At 36.0% G+C, this 20,119-nt stretch overlaps 1 protein-coding gene across 2 annotated transcripts in view; it reads right to left on the bottom strand.

Moving 5' to 3' along the window:
• STAP1 (signal transducing adaptor family member 1) overlaps nt 1–20,119 on the bottom strand; it is a 43,409-nt gene that overhangs the window by 4,178 nt on the left and 19,112 nt on the right. For both annotated transcript variants that reach the window (XM_008587334.1, XM_008587339.1), the window contains 4 exons: nt 19,680–19,852; nt 17,733–17,861; nt 11,171–11,240; nt 9,049–9,145 (listed from right to left, as the gene is read on the bottom strand). In XM_008587334.1, coding sequence (XP_008585556.1) covers nt 9,049–9,145; nt 11,171–11,240; nt 17,733–17,861; nt 19,680–19,852 — 469 coding nt within the window. The remainder of the gene's footprint in view (nt 1–9,048; nt 9,146–11,170; nt 11,241–17,732; nt 17,862–19,679; nt 19,853–20,119) is intronic.

Raw genomic sequence — 20,119 nt, 5'->3', positions numbered from 1 at the left:
CTGATAACACAAGGCCACGGGTTCGGATCCTATATAGGGATGGCCGGTTTGCTCACTGGCTGAGTGTGGTGCTGACAACACCAAGCCAAGGGTTGAGATCCCCTTACCAGTCATCTTTAAAAAAAAAAAAAAAAAAAACTAAAACTCCTAGAAGAAAACGGGGAAACTTTATGATGTGGAACTGGGCAAAGACGTTATGAATAATGCCCCCAAATCATAGGCAACAAAAGAAAAAATGGGATATATCAAATTTAAAAGCTGCACAGCAAATGAAACAATAGGGGAAAAAGACAACCTACAGGATGGGAGAAAATATTTGCAAACTATGCATCCTACAAGGGATTAATATCCAGAATATACAAGGAATTAATTGTAAAAAAAACAAATCATGTGATTTAAAAGTGGGCAAAGGAGCTGAATAGACATTTCTTGAAAAAAGACATACAAATGGCCAAGAGGTATATGAAAAACTGCTCAACATCACTAATAAGAGAAATGCAAATCAAAACCACAATGAGATATCTTACCCCCAGTTAGACGGGCTGTTATCAAAAAGAAAATAACAAATGCTGGCAAGGCTGTGGAGAAAGAGGAACCTTTGTACACTGTTGGAGGGATTGTGAATTAGTATAGCCATTATGGAAAACAGTATGGAGGTATCTCTACAGATAGAACTATCATACTATCTAGCAATCCCTCTACTGGTTATACACTCAACAGAATGGAAATCAAAATGTTGAAGGGATACCTGCAATCTCATGTTTATCACAGCTGTAGTCATAATAGCCAAGATATGTAACCAACCCAAATGTCCATCAATAGACACTTGGATAAATATGTGGTATACATACAGAATGGAATACTACTCAGCCATAAAAAGGGATGAAATTCTGCAATTTGCATCAGCATGGATGAGCATAGAGAAAATTATGTTAAGTGAAATAAGCCATGCGTGGAAAGAAATACCGCATGTCCTAACTTACAAGTGGGAGTCAAAATATAAAATAATAATAACAAGTTGAACTTTCAGAAGGAGAGAGTAAAACTGTTTATTAGAGGTGGGAAAGGGAGAGGAGGATAGTGAGAGGTTGGTTAATGGACACAAAATAGATAGGAAAAATAAGTTCTATTGGTGTACAGTCAAGCTAGCCATCTATAATTAATAATTTATTGCATGTTATCAAATGACCAGAAGAGAGGAGATTGAATGTCCTCATGACAAATGATTAAATTTGGTAATGGTGAATATACTAATTGCCCTGATTTGATCATCACACATTGTACACATGTATTGAAATTGAAATTCAACTTTGTACCTTACAATTATGTATAATCAATACATTTCAACTTTTAAAAAAAGTGATAATTTTAAAAAGAAATAGAAAATTTAAATACCAAGCATTTTCAAAACAAAAATAAAAAATCTGAAATTTATTGAACAGGGTCAGAAGTTCTTCACATTGAAATTGGGGGGGGAAAAAAGCAACAGGAATACTAAACATCTGGATAAAAATAGACTTTTTCTCTTATAAGTATTGAAAGCAATGTAATAAAAGCAATGTAATAAAAGCAATTATAATATCATTTGTTGGGGTTTTCATTGTATATAGACATAATACATATGACAACCATAACAAAGGGGAGAGTAAAGGGACCTATATGGTTGCAAGTCATCTACATTTTCTTTTAAGTAGTAACAATATTAATTCTAACTAGACTGAGAAAGGTTAGTTATATATTTTCTAATTTCTAGAACAACCACTATAATACAAGTGTAGCCAAAAAGCCAATAGATAAATTAAAATGAAATATTAAAAAGCAAACATTACCCAAGAGGGCAGGATGGGGTAACAGAGGTGACAAACAAGACAAATAATAAAATATTAGACAAATTCAACCATATCAAAAACAGATGTAAATAGTATATGCACCCAAAGTCAAGGATTTTCAGATTGGATATTTTTAAAAAATCAACTATATGTTTTCTACAAGAAATATACTTTAAATAGAATGATGTAGGGCCGGCCCGTGGCTAACTCGGGAGAGTGTGGTGCTGATGGCACCAAGGCCCCGGGTTTGGATCCTATATAGGGATGGCCGGTTCGCTCACTGGCTGAGCGTGGTGCTGACGATCCTATATAGGGATGGCCGGTTCGCTCACTGGCTGAGCGTGGTGCTGACGATCCTATATAGGGATGGCCGGTTCGCTCACTGGCTGAGCGTGGTGCTGACGATCCTATATAGGGATGGCCGGTTCGCTCACTGGCTGAGCGTGGTGCTGACAACACCAAGTCAAGGGTTAAGATCCCCTTACCGGTCATCTTTAAAAAAAAAAAAAAAAAAAATAGAATGATGAAATAATAAAAGGATTGAAAATAAACCATGCAAACACTTTTTTAAAAAATGCTGGAGTGGCTATATTAACTGGAAAAAGTACACTTCAGGACAAGGAAAATTACATAAAGATTAAAGAGTCAATCACCAAGAAGATATAAAAACCCTAAAATTTTATGCACCTTGTAGTGGACACTTTAAGTGACCCATATGGTTCCCATTTCCTGGTATTCACATACTGTGTAAGTACCTCTTGAGGGCGGGTTGGATCTATGACTTGTTTCTAACCAACAGATGATGGCAAAGGTGATGGGATGTCAATACCATCATTATGTTACCATTATATGACAGGTTATTCCCATGAGTATGTTACATTATATAAGATCTTGCTAGCAGATTTGCTCTGTAAGCCAATCGTCTCTCTCCCCAACTCTCCTTATTTCTCTCCTCCCTCCCTCTCAAATGTCTCAAATGTCCTGAGGAAGCTAGTTGTTATGAATCCCGAAGCTGTAAGAAATTGAATTCCCCCCAACAACCTGAGTGAGTTTGAAAGTGAATCCTTTCTCAGTCCAAATGAGAACCCAGTCAGATAACAATACCTTGACAGCAAGACCCAACTAAGCCAGGCTGAGACTCCTAACCCACAGAAACTGAGATGATAAAATGTGTTTTAATCTACTAAATTTTGGTAATTTGTTGCACAGCTCAGAAAACTAATACACATCCTAACAACAGAGCTTCAAAATACATGAAGCAAAGACAGAACTGAAAGAATAGACAAATCCACAATTATACATAAATTCAACACCCCTTTCTTAGTTATCAATATAACAAGTAGACAGAAGAAAATCAGCAAGCACATTGAATACCTGAACCACATTATCAACCAATGTGACCTATTTTACATTTATAAATTATTCCAACCAATAACAGCAGAATATATTTTTTTATGTATAGATGGGATATTTACAAAAATACACCATATTCTGAACCACAAAATAAGTTTACAAGAATTGAAATCATATAGATTATGATCTCTGACCATAACAGAAAAAAATTAGAAACCATTAACAAAATGATCTCAAAAATTCCCAAATACTAATATCCAAAATATATAAGGAACTTGCCTTGGATTGAATGTCCCCCAAAACTTAATCCCCACTGTAGCTGTTGAGGGTGGGAAATGCTATTATGGCAGTTGAAAGGTGGTGGCTAAAAGAGGGGATTAGATTGGGAGGATCATTCCATAGTAAATGGCTTGATCCATTTGATGGTATAATAGCAATCATGGACATGGTTCTGGGGGCTTTAAAAGGAGAGTGCACAAGGAGCGCTCTCTGCCATATTCGCCATGTGATACCCTGAGTCGCTATAGTCATCACCAGGACAAAGCCCTTACCGGATGTGTTCCCTGGACTTTGGGCTTCCCAGCCTCTGAAACTGTAAGCAATAAATTTCATTTTCTTATAAATTACCCAGTTCTAGGTATTTTGTTATAAGCAATGGAAATGGACTAATACAGAACTCATACAACTCAATTGCAAAAATATAAATTCTCCAATTGAAAAATGGGCAAAGGACCCAAATAGACATTTTTCCAAAGAAGATATACAAATGGCTAACAGGTACATGAAACGGTGCTTGACAACACTAATCATCAAGTAAATGCAAATTAAAACCATTGGCTATTATCAAAAAGACAGAAGAAATAAGTGTTAGCAAGGATGTGCAGAAAAGAGAACATTTTATGTACTATTGATGAGAATGTAAATTGATACAGCCATTATGGAAAACAGTATGGAGATTCCTCAAAAAATTAAAAATAGAACTACTTTATGATCTAGCAATCCCACTTCTTGATATATATTCAAAGGAAATAAAATACTGTCTCAAAGATATATCTGCACTCTCAAGTTCACTGCAGCATTATTAATAATAGCCAAGACATGGAAACAACCTAATTGTCGACAGGTGAATGAATAAAGAAACTGTGGTATATACATATAATGGAATATTATTCAGCCATAAAAAAGGAGGGAAATCCTGCCACTTGTAACATATATGAACCTGGAGGACATTGTGCTTAGTGAAATAAGCCAGACTCAGAAAGACAAATATTATATGATCTCAATAATATGTGGAATCTAAGAAAGTCCAACTCAGAAACAGAATAGAAAGGTGATTGCCAGGGGCTGGAGGGTGGGAAAATGGGGAGATGTTGGTTAAAGGATACAAACTTTTAGTTATACAGCGAATACCTTCTGGGGATCTAATGTACAGCATGCTGGTAACTAAGTTAATAATACTGTAGTTTATTCCTGAAATTTGATAAGAATAGATCTTAAGTGTTCCCACTTCAGGGGTGATAAATGTGTTAACTAACTTGATTGTGGGAATCATTTCACAATGTATATGTATATCAAATTATGATGTTGCACACCATAAATATTTATCACTTTATCAATTAAACCTCAGTAAAGCTGGGGGGAAATCCCCCAAATACTTGGGATCAAAAAAGGAATTCTGTAGGGAAATTTTTAAAATATTTTTAACTGAATTAAAATGAAAATACAGTATATCAAAATTTATGGAATACAGCTAAGCCCTGTTTATAAATTCGTAGCAGGAAACTTATAAATTTATGAGGGAAATTTATAACAAAATATTTATATTAGAAATGAAAGTAGTTTAAAATAAATAAGCTACAGTTCTACCTGAAGAACTAGGAAAAAAGAAAAAAAGCAAAGCAAGCAGAAAGAATAAAATAAAGAAAAATCAATAGAATAAGGAAAATAGAGAAAAACCAATGAAACCAAAATCTGGTTCTTTGAAAAAGATCAGTTAGTAAACCATTAACCAGCCTAACCAAGAAACAAAAAAGACACAGATTATCAGTATCAGGAATGAAAGAGGGAACATCACTATAAACTCTGTTTACTTATTTATTTTGGCAGCTGGGAACCGAACCATTGACCTTAGTGTTACAAGGTCTAACCAACTGAGCTAACCAGCCAGCCCAGCTATGGACTTTAAATGGCAATAAATTTGAAGACCTCAAGACACTACCAAAACTCACTTAAAAAACTAATAACCTGAATTGTCCTACATCTGCTAAAGAAGTTGAATTCATAGTTTAAAACCTTCCAGCAAAGAAATTTCCAGGCCCATATGTTCACAGGTAATTCTATCAAATAATACCAATTCTATACACATCTTCCACCTGTTGAAGGAGAGGGAATTCTGCCTAGCTCATGTTCTGATGCCAGCATTACATTAATACCAAAATTGGACAAAATAATTATTTTTTAAAACACTGCAGACTAGTATCCCTCATAAATACAGACACAGAAATTCTTAAAATATTAGTAAATCAAATCCAACAATATATTATATGAAACAGATAATACGTTATAACCAAGTGTGTATATGTAAGGTATGATCAAAAATGGAAAATCAATGTGATTCACCATATTAAACTAAAAGGAGAAACCATATGATCATCTCAATAGATGCAGAGAAAGCTTTTTACAAAATTCAACATTCATCCATGATTTAAAAACAAAACAACTCTCAGCAAAATAGTAATTATAAAGGGAACTTTCTTGCTCAGAGAAAGGACATCTTTTAAAAAACCTACAGCCAACATCATAATTATTAGTCAAAGATGAAATGTTTTTCCTCTAAAACTGGGAGCAAGGCAATGATGTCCATTCTCACCACTTCTATTCAACATTGTTATGGACACCCAAGCCCAAGCAATGAAGCAAGAAAAATAAAATAATCATATTGGAAGACATGAACTGAAATTTTTCACAGATACTATAATTTCTACATAGAAAATTCCAAGGAATCTACAAAAAAAAAAAAAAAGCTTTTAGAAACTAATAAATGAGTTTTGCAAAGTCTTGGAATATAAGTCCAATATATAAAGATCAATGATATTTCTATATACTACAAATGAATAATTGGAATTCAAATTTTATAAAACAGGATCATTTACATAGTACCAAGAAATTAAATAGGTATAAATCTAATAAAATATGTGCAGGATCTGTATGCTGAAAACTACAAAGCACTGTGAAAGAAATAAAAGACAACCAAAATAAATGAACCAATATACTGCAGTCCTCAGTCGGTAGACTCAAAGATGTCAATTCTCCCTGAACTGATCTACAAATTCAGTACCATCCAATTAAAATCCCAGAAGGATTTTTCTGTAGATAGCAATAAGGTGATTTTAAAACTTACATTGAAAGGCAAAAAAACATAGATTACATAATCATTCTTTGTGTCAGTTAACCAATTTCTTGTTAACCATCCCCCTCTACCCCTCCCCTCTTCCATCTCGTAACCACAGTTCTCTTCTCTCCTTCTAAAAGTTCAATGTATTGGGCCGGCCCGGTGGTGCACTGCTACAGTGCACCGCTTGGGAAGCGCGGCAGGCGCTCCCACCGAGGGTTTGGATCCCACATACAGACCGGCCGCTCACTGGCTGAGCGAGGCGTGGGAGCAACACCGAGGGTTGCGATCCCGTTGCCGGTCCCGGTCCGGTACGGGCGCGACACTGAGGGTTGCGATCCATTGCCGGTCACGAAAAAAGACAAAAAGGAAAAAAAAAAAAGAAAAAGAAAAGTTCAATGTATTATTGTGATTGTTGTTTTTTTTTCCTCTCTCTCTCTTTATTGTTTATTTATGGATTCGCGCTCCCGCCGAGGGTTCGGATCCCACATACAGACCGGCCGCTCACTGGCTGAGCGAGGCGTGGGAGCAACACCGAGGGTTGCGATCCCGTTGCCGGTCCCGGTCCGGTACGGGCGCGACACTGAGGGTTGCGATCCATTGCCGGTCACGAAAAAAGACAAAAAGGAAAAAAAAAAAAGAAAAAGAAAAGTTCAATGTATTATTGTGATTGTTGTTTTTTTTTCCTCTCTCTCTCTTTATTGTTTATTTATGGATTCAGCTCCCACTTATGAATGAGTACATGCAGTATTTCTCTTTCTGCCCCTGGGTTGTTTCATTTAGCATAATTTTCTCCAGGCTCATCGATGTTGCTGCAAATAGCAGAATTTCATTCTTTTTATGGCTTAGTATTCCATTGATTTTGTATAGTAATAATTAATAAGCTAACTATCCTGATCTGACCATCACACATTGTACACAACTATTGAAAGTCAACTTTATATTTCACATATATTTATAATAAATTATTTTTTAAAAAATTAATAAAAAATAAAATAAAGGGCCGGCCTGGTGGCGCACTGGAGAGTGCGCCGCTTGGGAGTGCGGTGGCGCTCCCGCCGAGGGTTCGGATCCCATGTGGAGACCTGTTCCCACTCACTGGCTGAGCGTGGTGCGGGCGCAACACCGAGGGTTGCAATCCCGTTGCCGGTCCCCGGTACAGGCGCAACACCAAGTGTTGTGATCCCGTTACCGGTCAGTAAAAAAGACAAAAAGGAAAAAATAAAATAAAAATAAAAAATAAAATAAAATAAAATACATTAAAAAAGAAACTAGCCCAAACAATTTTGAAAAAAGAAGAAAAAGAACTCCTGATTTCAAGAATTACTATAAAGCTACAGTAACCAAGATCATATGATATTGGCAAAAAGGTAGGAACATATATCAAAGGAAATTGATCCACACAAATATGGTCAAGTGACTCCCCCCCCCACCCCCCTAAAGAGCAAAGGCAATTCAATGGAGAAAGGATGGTGTTTTCTTAGCAAATGGTACTGGAACAATTACAGATTTAAATGCAAAAAAAAAAAAAAAAAAAAAAAAATCTTGCCCCTATCCCTCCCATTTCTCCTTTAATATAGAGAATGTATATTTGATTTGTATATGCCTACTTAGGATTTTAAAATGTTGTCTACTTTGTAAGTTACTGACATTTTATCCTGTCTGGAGCATCTGACATTGTTGACAGACCATCCTTTTATATTCCCTGTTTGGTTTCCATGACTCTATAGATTATGGTTTTCTCTTATCTCTGAACTTATTTGATAAAGCCAGTTAGAATGATGGAATGAAGTTAATAGTCACAATACATGCTTCAGGGTTTTTCATTCTCTAGAATGGACACATACCCTGTCCATGAGGATATATTGGTACTAGCTATGGTTTTAATGTTTGTCCCCTCCAATGTAATGTGACAGTGTTAAGAGTGGGAAATCCAACTATGGTATTTGAAAAGTGGGACCTTTAAGAGGTGATTGGATTGTGAGGCTATGCCTTCTTGAGTGGATTAGTCCATTCATGTATTAATGGGTTAATGGACTAATGGGTTATCAGGGAGTAGTCTGGGGGGTTTATAAGCAGAGGAGGAAAGCATGTAGAAATGCACTGTTGCTCAGCCTTCATTATGTGATACCCTGCATTGTGACAGTACTCTGGAGAGTTCCAAGAGTTCGCACAAAGAAGGCCCTCACCAGATGTGCCCCTCAACTGTGGACTTTCCAGCCTCCAAAACTGTAAGAAATATATTCTGTTTCTTTATAAATTACCCAGCTTCAGGTATTCTGTTATTAGCAACAAGAAATAGACTAATATAGTACTCCCTTAGTTTCACAAACTCAGTGACAAAATGATTTTCAAACTGGTAAATGTAAAGACTGAACTACAGTTCTTACCTGGCTGGTATTATAAATCATATACAATTTTTTAGGTTTTGTTTGTTTTGTTTTCCTTAATATAGCAACTAAGTGAAGAACATACCAAGGTCTTCATCAGTTGAATATATAAATGGTCTTAAATTTCCTCGAGTCTCCTTCACAAAATAATCAATGACACTGAAAAGGTTTGGGAGTGTTACCTGTATAGAGAAAGAGTGAAAGAAGGCTCAATGTCACCTGGGTAAAGATAGAGTAAGAGAAAGCTCAAATGGAATTTCATGAAGATTACCGCATATTTCCTGACCTCCAGAAGATCATGTCAGGACCTCACTTCAATGGCTTGCTGAATGATCATAGTTTTACCTATTCATGTATCTTATTTCTCCTTTCTAAGTGACCATGTATCAATTTTCTGTTGAGGAATTACCTTTCCCGTTGAATATAGTCTGGTGGACAATAACTAAATACCTTGCTTTCCCCAAGTAAGGCATAAGAATGTGACTCAAGGTAGGTCAGAAAATGCTGCCTTGAAATTTGAACTTGAGTTTAGGAACAAGAAAGGATAGCAGCTTCCTTCCTCATCTGAAGGTTCTTAGTACAAGTAACTGCTTCCTAGTCCCTGAAGATTTATCAGGCTTTCAGCTATTTTATGCTCTTATACTACATTTATTTTTACTTAAGTGAGCCATAGTTGGTTTCTTCTGCTTGAAATCAAAGAACTATTAAAGCCAGAGAATTTAAGCATTTTAATATCTCATTATAACAGGATCATTTACTGGTCTAGGAGTAACTGAAATGTGTCTCTACCGTCTAAACCAGATTTTTATACAAGTGAGATCAGGTTAAACCTGCATATCCCAGATAGCCTGAGGAGGAAAAAGAATTCACAAAAATACAATCTGGTTGAAGGGAAGGATTGGGAAAGATAAAAAGTGAAAGGATAATCCAGGCTGTTCATTTTCCTTACACTGTGGACTGTATGGGCTAATGACAGAAATAAGCCCCCATTTACCAGTTACAAAGACACATTGTTCTTCCCTGACCATTGCTTCTGGTCACTTGGTTATTTGGATTAGCAATCTAGTTCTCTGCCTTTTGCATTAGAACTTGTGTAAAAAGCTTAGTCAGGCATGGATCTGAGAAGTGAGAATCTCTGGGAGGCATTTACGGCAAAGCTGTATGTGGGCTGCCTGAATCTCCAGTTGCCTTGTTCTCTAAGGTTACAATCAAAGTATAAGAAATTCAACCACATTCTTCCTTTTTCTATTTAATCAACACAATGGGCCCAGAGAGGCAGAGGAATTAGAAGCTCAATTTTAGAGAAATATTATAAATATCTTCAAGATCCACCAGTTCTATTTAAGTGATATTCAGAGACATTATTCCTGGCCCAATCTTCCCACCACTGCAGCCTAAGATTACAGAGCTATATTCCCTTTTTTCCAGTATCCTGGAATGTAGGCCACATTGCCACACTCTGATTTGTTGAGACCACTGTAAATACTAGTTTTCTCATGGGCATTATAGGCATAATGATATCTACCTCGGGGTAATGATAAAGACTTAATTAGATAATATATACAAAATACTTAGTTCTGTGCCTAACATAGTTTCTGGTGGTTATGATATTATATCATTAGCACCATGATAAGCCAGCTGGGGGCGGGTGGGTAGAGGGATTGAAGACAAGAAACCCTTTCTTTGCTGGTACATTGCTATTAAGAGGGGATCCGAATTTCTGCATGGCAGGTATTAGAGAATTAGACATTCATGGATTTCTCCCCATTAGAAATAAGCATATTTAAATACTTATAATTGGGGAGCACTTTCCAATTCTGTTGGTTAGTGTTTCCCAGGCTGATCCTTATATTTGTCTCCCAATAAACTTCTCTAAAAATCAAAATAAATACTTATAATGGCAGGATGTAAAACAGATGTTTAACAAAAACAGTATTCTCTCTCTAAAACAATTGTATTGATAAATGAAAAGCAAAAAGAATTTTTAGAAGCAGATTATGTTCTACTTCACCTTGCCTGCCTGTTCTTGCATCTCACTTCTTACTATGTATATCTGCCACCTTCAGGGCTCCTTAACTTTGCTGCTTCCTGCCAGAACTAGGTTTCTAGGGAAGAAGTCTGCTTTTCCACTTTTCTTTGTATTCTTTAAGGTAGGTTTGAGAGGAATTGGGAGAAAGTTCATCAACAACAATAAAATAGCTACTTACAGGTTTTTCCAGTTCAATAGTGTAGTTTTTTCCTATGCTTATCACTTTGTAGTGCTTGATTCTTGGCATGCTAAGATGAAACAAATGGTTAATCTCCATTTGATTGTACAATTAGGTCAATGCAAACTAAAGTGAGTATAAAATAATACCTGTTTAGCAAACCTATGTTCCCATGACAACAAAAATTCTTGGTGGTTAGGCAACATTTTTAAAAATCCTTGGTGATTTTTGTTTTTCTATTTACCTGGTTTTCTATGTCTCTTTTGAGGGGGTTACACAGTAGAGATATAGGAAATCTAGGTCATCAAGTGGGTGAATGAGAAAGAATAACAGAGAAGAAAAAAGTAATCAAGATTTGAAAATCAGGCAGAAATACTTTTTTTAAATGTTAGTAACAATGAATTATTGAAAGAATTATTGAAAGAAAATTGTTTTCTACTCTACCTCATTACTAATCCAACCAGAAAGCCTTCGATCACTATTATTCCTGCTCGCTCATATACCACCCTGAATATCTGCTAAATTTGGGGCTGACTTAGAGATACAGAAAGTGCTAGGTCACTGTATGAACAATAGATGGGAATATAAGTACAGTAGATGAATCTTAATGTCTTTCTATAGCAGTCTAAATTATTAACACTCTAAATACATGGTATTTTATTGAGTATGAATGGCTTAAGAACAAGAAACACATTCTATTCATCTTTGTATTCAGCATTAGGCACACAACAAATATTTATGAAACTGAATTTAAAAAATTCTAGGAGCCCATCTCCTAGTGCTATCTGCTAGAACTAAATGAATTTATACTGAGAGCAGAAGTCAGTGTCCATGCCAATTAGTTGTGAACAACAGTATATTTGTCTTGAATTCCTTTAATTCATATGGCAAGAGTGTTAGCATCAAAGCTTTTCTAATGCTGAAAAGTTAACAGCTTTTATTTCACTGTCGTTTGTTCAACCAATTAATTCAACGTTTGTCCTATATACAGAAGCTGTCTAAGCAAAATTGTTCATCGGGTTAAGCTGGTCTACAGTCTACAGGGCCTTTTCACTTTTTTTTTTTTTTTTTAAAAGTCTCTTCTCTCTCCATTTCCAGTTCATACTCCTCTTGGACTGAACTACATAGAAGTCTTCTATTAAGGGACTCTCTTCCAGGGCCGGCCCCGTGGCGCACTCGGGAGAGTGTGGCGCTGGGAGCACAGCGACACTCCCGCCACGGGTTCAGATCCTATATAGGGATGGCTGATGTGCTCACTGGCTGAGCGCGGTGCAGGCGACACCAAGCCAAGGGTTGTGATCCCCTGCCTTTTCACTTTTTTTTTTTTTTTTTAAAAGTCTCTTCTCTCTCCATTTCCAGTTCATACTCCTCTTGGACTGAACTACATAGAAGTCTTCTATTAAGGGACTCTCTTCCAGGGCCGGCCCCGTGGCGCACTCGGGAGAGTGTGGCGCTGGGAGCACAGCGACACTCCCGCCACGGGTTTGGATCCTATATAGGAATGGCCGGTGCACTCACTGGCTGAGCACGGTGTGGGCAACACCACACCATGGGTTGCGATCCCCTTACCGGTCATGAAAAGACAAAAAAAATAATAATAATAATAAAGGAGTAAGGGACTCTCTTCCTCATCTACTACTATATCCAAATTTCCACTGTGATATCCAATTGCTAAACAATTAATTCCAATGGCCTACTTATAAAACATGAGGTAAAGCCTAACCAAACCCTCTCCCCTCCTACAAGAAAGTATTCCTTAATGCTGAAACTTCAGGAATCAGTTACAGACTGGTAAAGGAACTATTTTTGGACAGAAGAGATCTTACAAGTACCCTTTCAGGGTGGTTGGCCCTAGCTTTATCTTTACTCCAACCATAAAAAGGTCTTTTTAATCAGACAGTTATTTTTGAAAACTCTCCCCAGTTTCAATGAGAATTCCTGTATTCCTATGAAATAAGTGATTGCTATTCCTTTGGAGACTGAAAACTTGCTTCAGATTCTGGTTCTGTTATGCGTGCTCTCTGATCCTGTTTCTTCGTCTATAAAATGGAGATGGTTGTGTCTTGCCTCACAGGGCTGTTGTGAGTTAACGTTTGCAAAAATCTTAGTACAGTGTTTGGCACATTTAAGCACTCAGTAAATTATAAGTATTTTTTAATATGCATTAAATATATTGTTTTAATTTAGTAGTTTCTGTGAGTCTCAGCCTCTTCATTTGTAAAACATGGATAATACTGTCTCAAAGTTTTTATTGTGCCTGAAGAAAATGTTTGCCAGCACTCAAAGCAGGGCCCACAAATGCTAACTTATAAGGGGGGACAATGATTGTTGTTAGTAGCCATCATATCATCATCATTCATTGCAAAGCTGTGGGAAGAAAAGTGGCAAAGATCAACAGGGTCTCCTGGAACTTTTGACTAAAAGGACTAAATTCTGAAGCAGAAAATGAGATAGAAAATCAATTCCATTGAAGTTGCTTAGGCTTTTTCTCTCATTTTAGACCCTTTGCTTTTCTTTTATACTATGTTTTGTTTTTTCAGAGGAATAGAGAGAGGGAAAAAACAAGGTTAATAAAATTTGCTATATTAAGATTTCCTGATTATGACCTCAAAAAAGAAGTAACCAGTCTTTTAAAAAAAAAAAAAAAAGTGTGATCTTAAATGTGGTTATAAGTATTGTTCTTAGCTGCTGCTGCTTTTTTTGTTTTTTTGTTTGTTTGTTTGTTTGTTTTCTTAAAAGCCAGTCAAATTTAGCAGTGGGGGAGTTGTATACCAACTTCAGTGACACTAATATTAATAAGTTCTAATAACTCACTACCATCGGACCAGTTGTTCTTAGCATCTGCCCTCAATTTTTGCAAAGGAGTACATTTTGGGTAAATATGTATACTGCTTCTTTAACTAATGGCTTTCCAAAGTGTCTATACTACTAGACTGGCACCTAGTCCTAACAATCTCAAGAAAACAAAATCAAATCATGAAGTTTGTTCTAAGAATAGCTTCATGTCTTATGAATTCACACACCACCAGGCTGGGTAAAGGTAGATGATATTCTACACCGAGAGGAGTCAGCTATAATTTGACATTGAATGACTTTTATTTATTCCTGAGAACAACAGTCTTCCCTTCAACAGCTGATCTGTTAACAGATGGAGATAATTTTATTTTCAAGTATTGCTTTGTAAATCAACTTTTCCTTTTCAGCTACTGTTTTACCATATACAATCATCTGACTTGCAAAGGCGAACATTTCTCCTATAAACTGTAAGAGAATAAATTGGTTTCATAGGTGACACAGGTGCTTCCTAATAGTCTAGTTTTCTATCAAATTCTTTACAATAAACTCTACATTATAACAAGCTAAAATTCTAATACTCTCTATACTTGCTATACTTTAAAATTAAGTGACCCGTTAAATAGAAGATATTAAATCCATTTGTTCTAAAAGGACTGTTTTGAGGCATTAAAGAACATATCTTACAATCCTTAACATCACAGGCATATCTGGGTAATCCTAACAGTTAAAATTGTTCTTAGCCACTTCCAGGTGTAAACTATTCCCCAAAGCCTAAATAAGCACATACTGATTCCATGGCTACAATGCTTTAGCTTTGCCATTCTATCTCACTTCTTGCTTTCTAAATATCAACTTGGGGGGATGGGAGGAGTGATTAGTTTTATGAAATTTTAAAAGTTTTTGTGTTCACCAGACAAAAGCAAGAATTTCTGTATGAATTCAAACTGGAAGTGAATCTACTAAAATCACAGTGATATAACTTTGATGTGAACTCCTTTGCCAGACTTTCTTATAGTTAAAATATAGCTTAAGTATAATATAAATGTAAGTAAAAACTAAGACATTAAATTTATATCCTAAGTATAGAAACTCATTGAGTTTGGTCACAAACCACACCTACAGCAGAAAACACTGTTATTTTTCATACCTCAATTGTATGGAAAATGCAATGCAAAAGTTGGACTAATTTAGACCACCTTAAAAGAGATCAGGCTGCTATTGTAGAGGAAATATACAGTTTTTAAAGAGCAATCAGGTCTTGGGATTTTGCTCATTTTGTGCAGAATAGTAACACAGGATCAAACAGTTAGACCAATAAAGGAGTAACATGAAGGAAAAAAAAAATTAATCACTCTGGTATTATCTAATTTTGTTTTCAAGCAGTTAGATTGTGTTTCCTTTCAAAATCTGCTATATAAATTTTATTGTGTTATTGTTTTGTTTTTTCAGTGGCTGGCCAGTACAGGGATCCAAACCCACGGACCTTGGTATTGGAAGGCTGGACTCTAACCAACTCAGCTAACTGGCCAGCTTTATATACATTTTAATTCACATTTATATCATCTTATTTTTAAAAGTAGAAGTAAATAGTAAAGACTTTTTTTTTTGTTTTATGTGATACTCAATTTTCTTTTTATTTATTTATTTATTTATTTTTTATTTTGACTGGTAAGGAGATCGTAGCCCTTGGCTTGGTGCTGTCTGCACCACGCTCAGCCAGTGAGCGCACCAGCCATCCCTAAATAGGCTCCGAACCCCGCGGCCTCGGCGCTATTGAGCCCCGCGCTCTCCCGAGTGAGCCACGGGGCTGGCCCATAATTTTCTAAACCCTAAAAAAGTACAAACTCCTTGACCAGGATATACTAAATGGAAAAATCTACTTTCTCCCAGGAGTTTTTCTAAGGTCACTGATATTTAATGGAAGCCATACTTTTATTTCTTTTGGATTTGTTTCAAGATAGTTAATTAAATTATAAATCAAATAAGTTGTAACTGAAAAATCTATATTCGACCATATTTCAATGGAGTTGAAAACCCATTAACTCTAAATGTTAGCTTATAATAAAGAGAAAAAATAATGAAACCACAAGCAGGTTAAATTGACAGACATTCATTGTAGAAAAATACACAGATACTCACACACTCACATCTCTTACACACAGAACCAGGATCTGATTTACCAACTAATATTCTTGCCATCTGTTTAGTGCACATGCTAGTGTATAAATACAATTACTCTGTTTATACAGAGTAGTTGGCAATGAATGAAGTTTATTGGGCCATGGCTTATACCAGCAAGTGAGCCATAATACCATAATTTTACTTTTGTCCTGCAAGTGATTATTTTCTTTTTACTGCTTTTATCACTATTTATCAACCTATTTAAAATTATAGATATTTATGAGGTGAATTGATGGATAGATTCTTTGATAGATATGTTATAGTAAAAAAGTTAATAGAAGAATATTATCCCCATAAAGAGTAGAAAATTTAAGAATCAAATTCTGTTTATATTTTTATAGGAAAGATAATTATTTATTGAATATTTTCATATGGGCAAAACCCTCTATATTTTAATTATATTATCAGTTGTGAAAGGGTTAACTAAGCCAGAATCCCTATTGAAATGCGAGCTTTCATAGACTCTGAAAGCTGGTGTAGCTCTTAAAAGACCTAAGCACCCTAACTACACAGAAAAACCAACTTTTGCATGTGTTACTGACTTTATCAATGATAAGCCATTTTACCATGAAGAAATAATTAACCTTGACAAGAAGCTCCAAAGTGGTCATTTTAATAGATAAATCAGGTTATGTCAACAGTCTAGTGACCTCACATGTCATTCAGAGCAAAACCCTTGTCTCTGCAATAACCTATAGGGCTCTGAGTGATTTTTCTCTACCCTTACTTCTGGAATCTCATCTACTACTACTTTTCTCCTTGCTCAACTCCGTTGCAGTCTCAGTGGCCTCTTTCTGTTTCCTGAACAAGCCAAGCATTCTTCTGCCTCTGGACATATGCACCTGCTGCCTAGAACACTCTTGCCCCAGATATTGGCATGGTTTGTTCCCTCACTTCTTTCAGGTCTCTGCTTACATGTCAGTTAATAAAGTAGGCCTTCCCTGACCACCCTATACTAAAATAATAGCAGCCACAAAATTTTTTTCTATATATCACCTCTGAGGGTTCCCATCTCTCTCATCCTGCTTTATTTTACTCCATAGACTTTATCACCATATATATGATATTTTTAGTTATGTATTTATTTATAGTCTGCATTTCCCCACAAGAATGTAAAATCCTTGAAACCACGGATGTTGTTTTCTTCCCTGCTGTATCCACAATACCTAGAGCATTACTTGGTACATCATAGTCACTTAATAAGTATATGTTGAATCAAATGAATGAACTGTACAATTATATTCAAGACCAAAGTAATTTGCTCATTCTTTTCCCCTCCTTCAAATATTAGCTTTGGCTCAATCTTTAGTATTGCTTATGTGACATTCCCTCTCTATTCTTGTGTTCATATTTTTTTTAAAATAGAATACTTCACAAATTTGCATGTCATCCTTGCAAAGGGACATGCTAAACTTCTCAGTATGGTTCCAATTTTAGTATACATGTTGCCAAAGCAAGTACATTGTGTTCATGTTTCTAGCCCCAACAAAACCCATAGCAGGTGCTGATCTGAACTTGTGTGACTTTACTTTCTAAAGTGATACCACGTTTTAACAATTCCATGCATTTTTTTTATTATACATACTCTGTCTCCTGCCGGATAGTGATGGAGTAGTTTTTACTGTCACTACCAGGCCTCAAGATCATATTTCCCAAGGAAGGGTTCTTCTTGAGCATCTCAGTTGCTTCTTTCCGGGACACTGTATAAAAACATCTACAGAGGTGAGATAAAAAACGGAAATTTTATTAACTGATGAAGATTGCTACTTAAAAAACATGCTATCAAAATAACTTTGAGAGCTGCAGTTATTAACTTTTCTCAAAACTTCCAGCTTTATTTGGATCCCTGTACTGGCCAGCCACCAAAAAAAAAGTAAAAAGAAACCTTCCAGCTTTATTATTGCAATTATATAATTATAATTAGATATTGTTACAAACCAGTGCCACTACAAATATGCTAATGCTTAAGGTCCTGCCTCCCTCATTCCTCCAAAGCCTCTTTAAACAAAGACGACCTGAAAAGTTATCTACTGATTAGTATGTAATCACCATTACCATTTGAAAATCTAAGACAAGGGCTGGCTGGTTAGCTCAGTTGGTTACAGTGTGGTGTTTTAACACCAAGGTCAGGGGTTCGGATTCCTGTACCAGTCAGCTCACCCCTCCTCCACCCTCCCCCAAAGAAGAAAATCTAAAATAAGAATTAACAATGGATCCCCAGTCTCAGTGTATAAATAGGATCTTGGATAAATATTATAAATAAATGTATGTATTTTATTTATTTATTTATTTTTTCTAAAAGATGACCAGTAAGGGGATCTCAACCCTTGATTTGGTGTTGTCAGCACCAAGCTGTCCCAAGTGAGCTAACCAGCCATTCCTATATAGGGATCCGAACCCATGGCCTTGGTGTTATCAGCGCTACACTCTCCCAAGTGAGCCACAGGCTGGCCCTTGGATAAATATTTGTTGGTGATTTCCTTTCAGGGATTCAAAACACCTCTCAATGCTTCTATTGTATGGTCTTTGTTTTAAATAACTAATATTTAAGGACATGTCTGAACTCACTCCTTTTGGAGTGAGTCTTTCTATGGCATTGGTGGTATTTTTATGCACAAAATTTAAAAAGCACTTTCCATTTTTATAATATATATTGTAGTCAATGAAATATATGATCATAGGAAAAATCTGACAGTATATGCAATACACTTAAATGTTAACAACAAATGTCTCTGAATGGTGGGACTAAAAATATTTTTAATCTTTTTATTTATCTGTAATAAATATATATTACTTGTTTTATTGAGAAAAAAAGAAAAAGAAGCAGTCTGTGACTTTTAACCATCGGTCCCTCAGTTGTCATTGGTTTCAGCTAAAAGTGAGGGTTGGCAGGTTTCAGCAATAGTAGTATAGATAGAATATGCACCAGAACCTGATGTCGTAGATAGTACCAAGACAAGTTTCAATGACATGAACACCAAGATCTCAGGAGGAAAGGGCTCACAATCTTTTCAACAATATAAAAGATAAATGTATGGTGTTCCTGAATTCAGCATGGTCTCTGCTTCATTTTTCCAACAACATCTTACACATTTTATACAAGACCTTCCTCAGAATACAAGCTCAATGACTACTCACTGATTGGTCAATTGAATAGAACATCTCAAGTATTTAAAATTCTTTGGTATAATTTTCTGATAGAAAATTGGTCAATCATTGAGTTTCATTGTGAAAAAATATCTTTTCCTTTCTTCTTCATAGGAGTTTTTATTCAGGTTTGAGCTCTGGAAAGAATATCTATTTGGTCTTAAGTGTGGGTGGAAGGGGATTTCCTATGTGGTGAGAGGGTTAGTTTAAATCTATACTTTGTTGATCATGACATAGAAGAGGAAATGTGGCATGTACTCAGAGATATGCAGTTTATTTCCAAGACTGATTATTATCCCTTGTTTAATAAGGTCCTGACTGTTCTTGATAATTAGAAATTAGTCTTAACAATCAAATGAATAAACTAGATAAATTGTGCACTTACACTGGCATAGGGTTCAGTACATCCACATAATCTTCAACTGGTTCTTTCTCTTTCTCCATGGAAGTACTCGACAGCTGCTCTGTCTCAATCCTCCTTTTCTTCTCTCTCTCTAGGACTTCATGCAGTCTAATTACTTGCCCAGGTAAGAGTGACACTTGTTGGGGAACTGACAGCTAAAACCAATTCAAACAGTAAGCAAACAAGAAAGACAGCCAAATAACTTACTGATTTTAAAGATGAGCCTGTTCTCCTCCTAAGGAGCTTCAGTTACCTGACAGAGATGGATGGGTAGAATCACAAATAGAGGATCTTGGTCTTGCATGGGTGTCTTAGACCTACCTCTAAAACAACTAGAACTTACACGAGGTGCCCACCCTTCTTCCAAGAAATCTTCCTTTTGGTCTGGCCTCAAATCAAAGTATACCCACCTTGTACTACAA

The sequence above is a fragment of the Galeopterus variegatus genome, unplaced genomic scaffold, assembly GCF_000696425.1.
Source record: "Galeopterus variegatus unplaced genomic scaffold, G_variegatus-3.0.2 Scaffold118, whole genome shotgun sequence".
Classification (NCBI taxonomy): Eukaryota; Metazoa; Chordata; class Mammalia; order Dermoptera; family Cynocephalidae; genus Galeopterus; species Galeopterus variegatus.
This window is presented reverse-complemented; position numbering and strand designations above follow the sequence as displayed.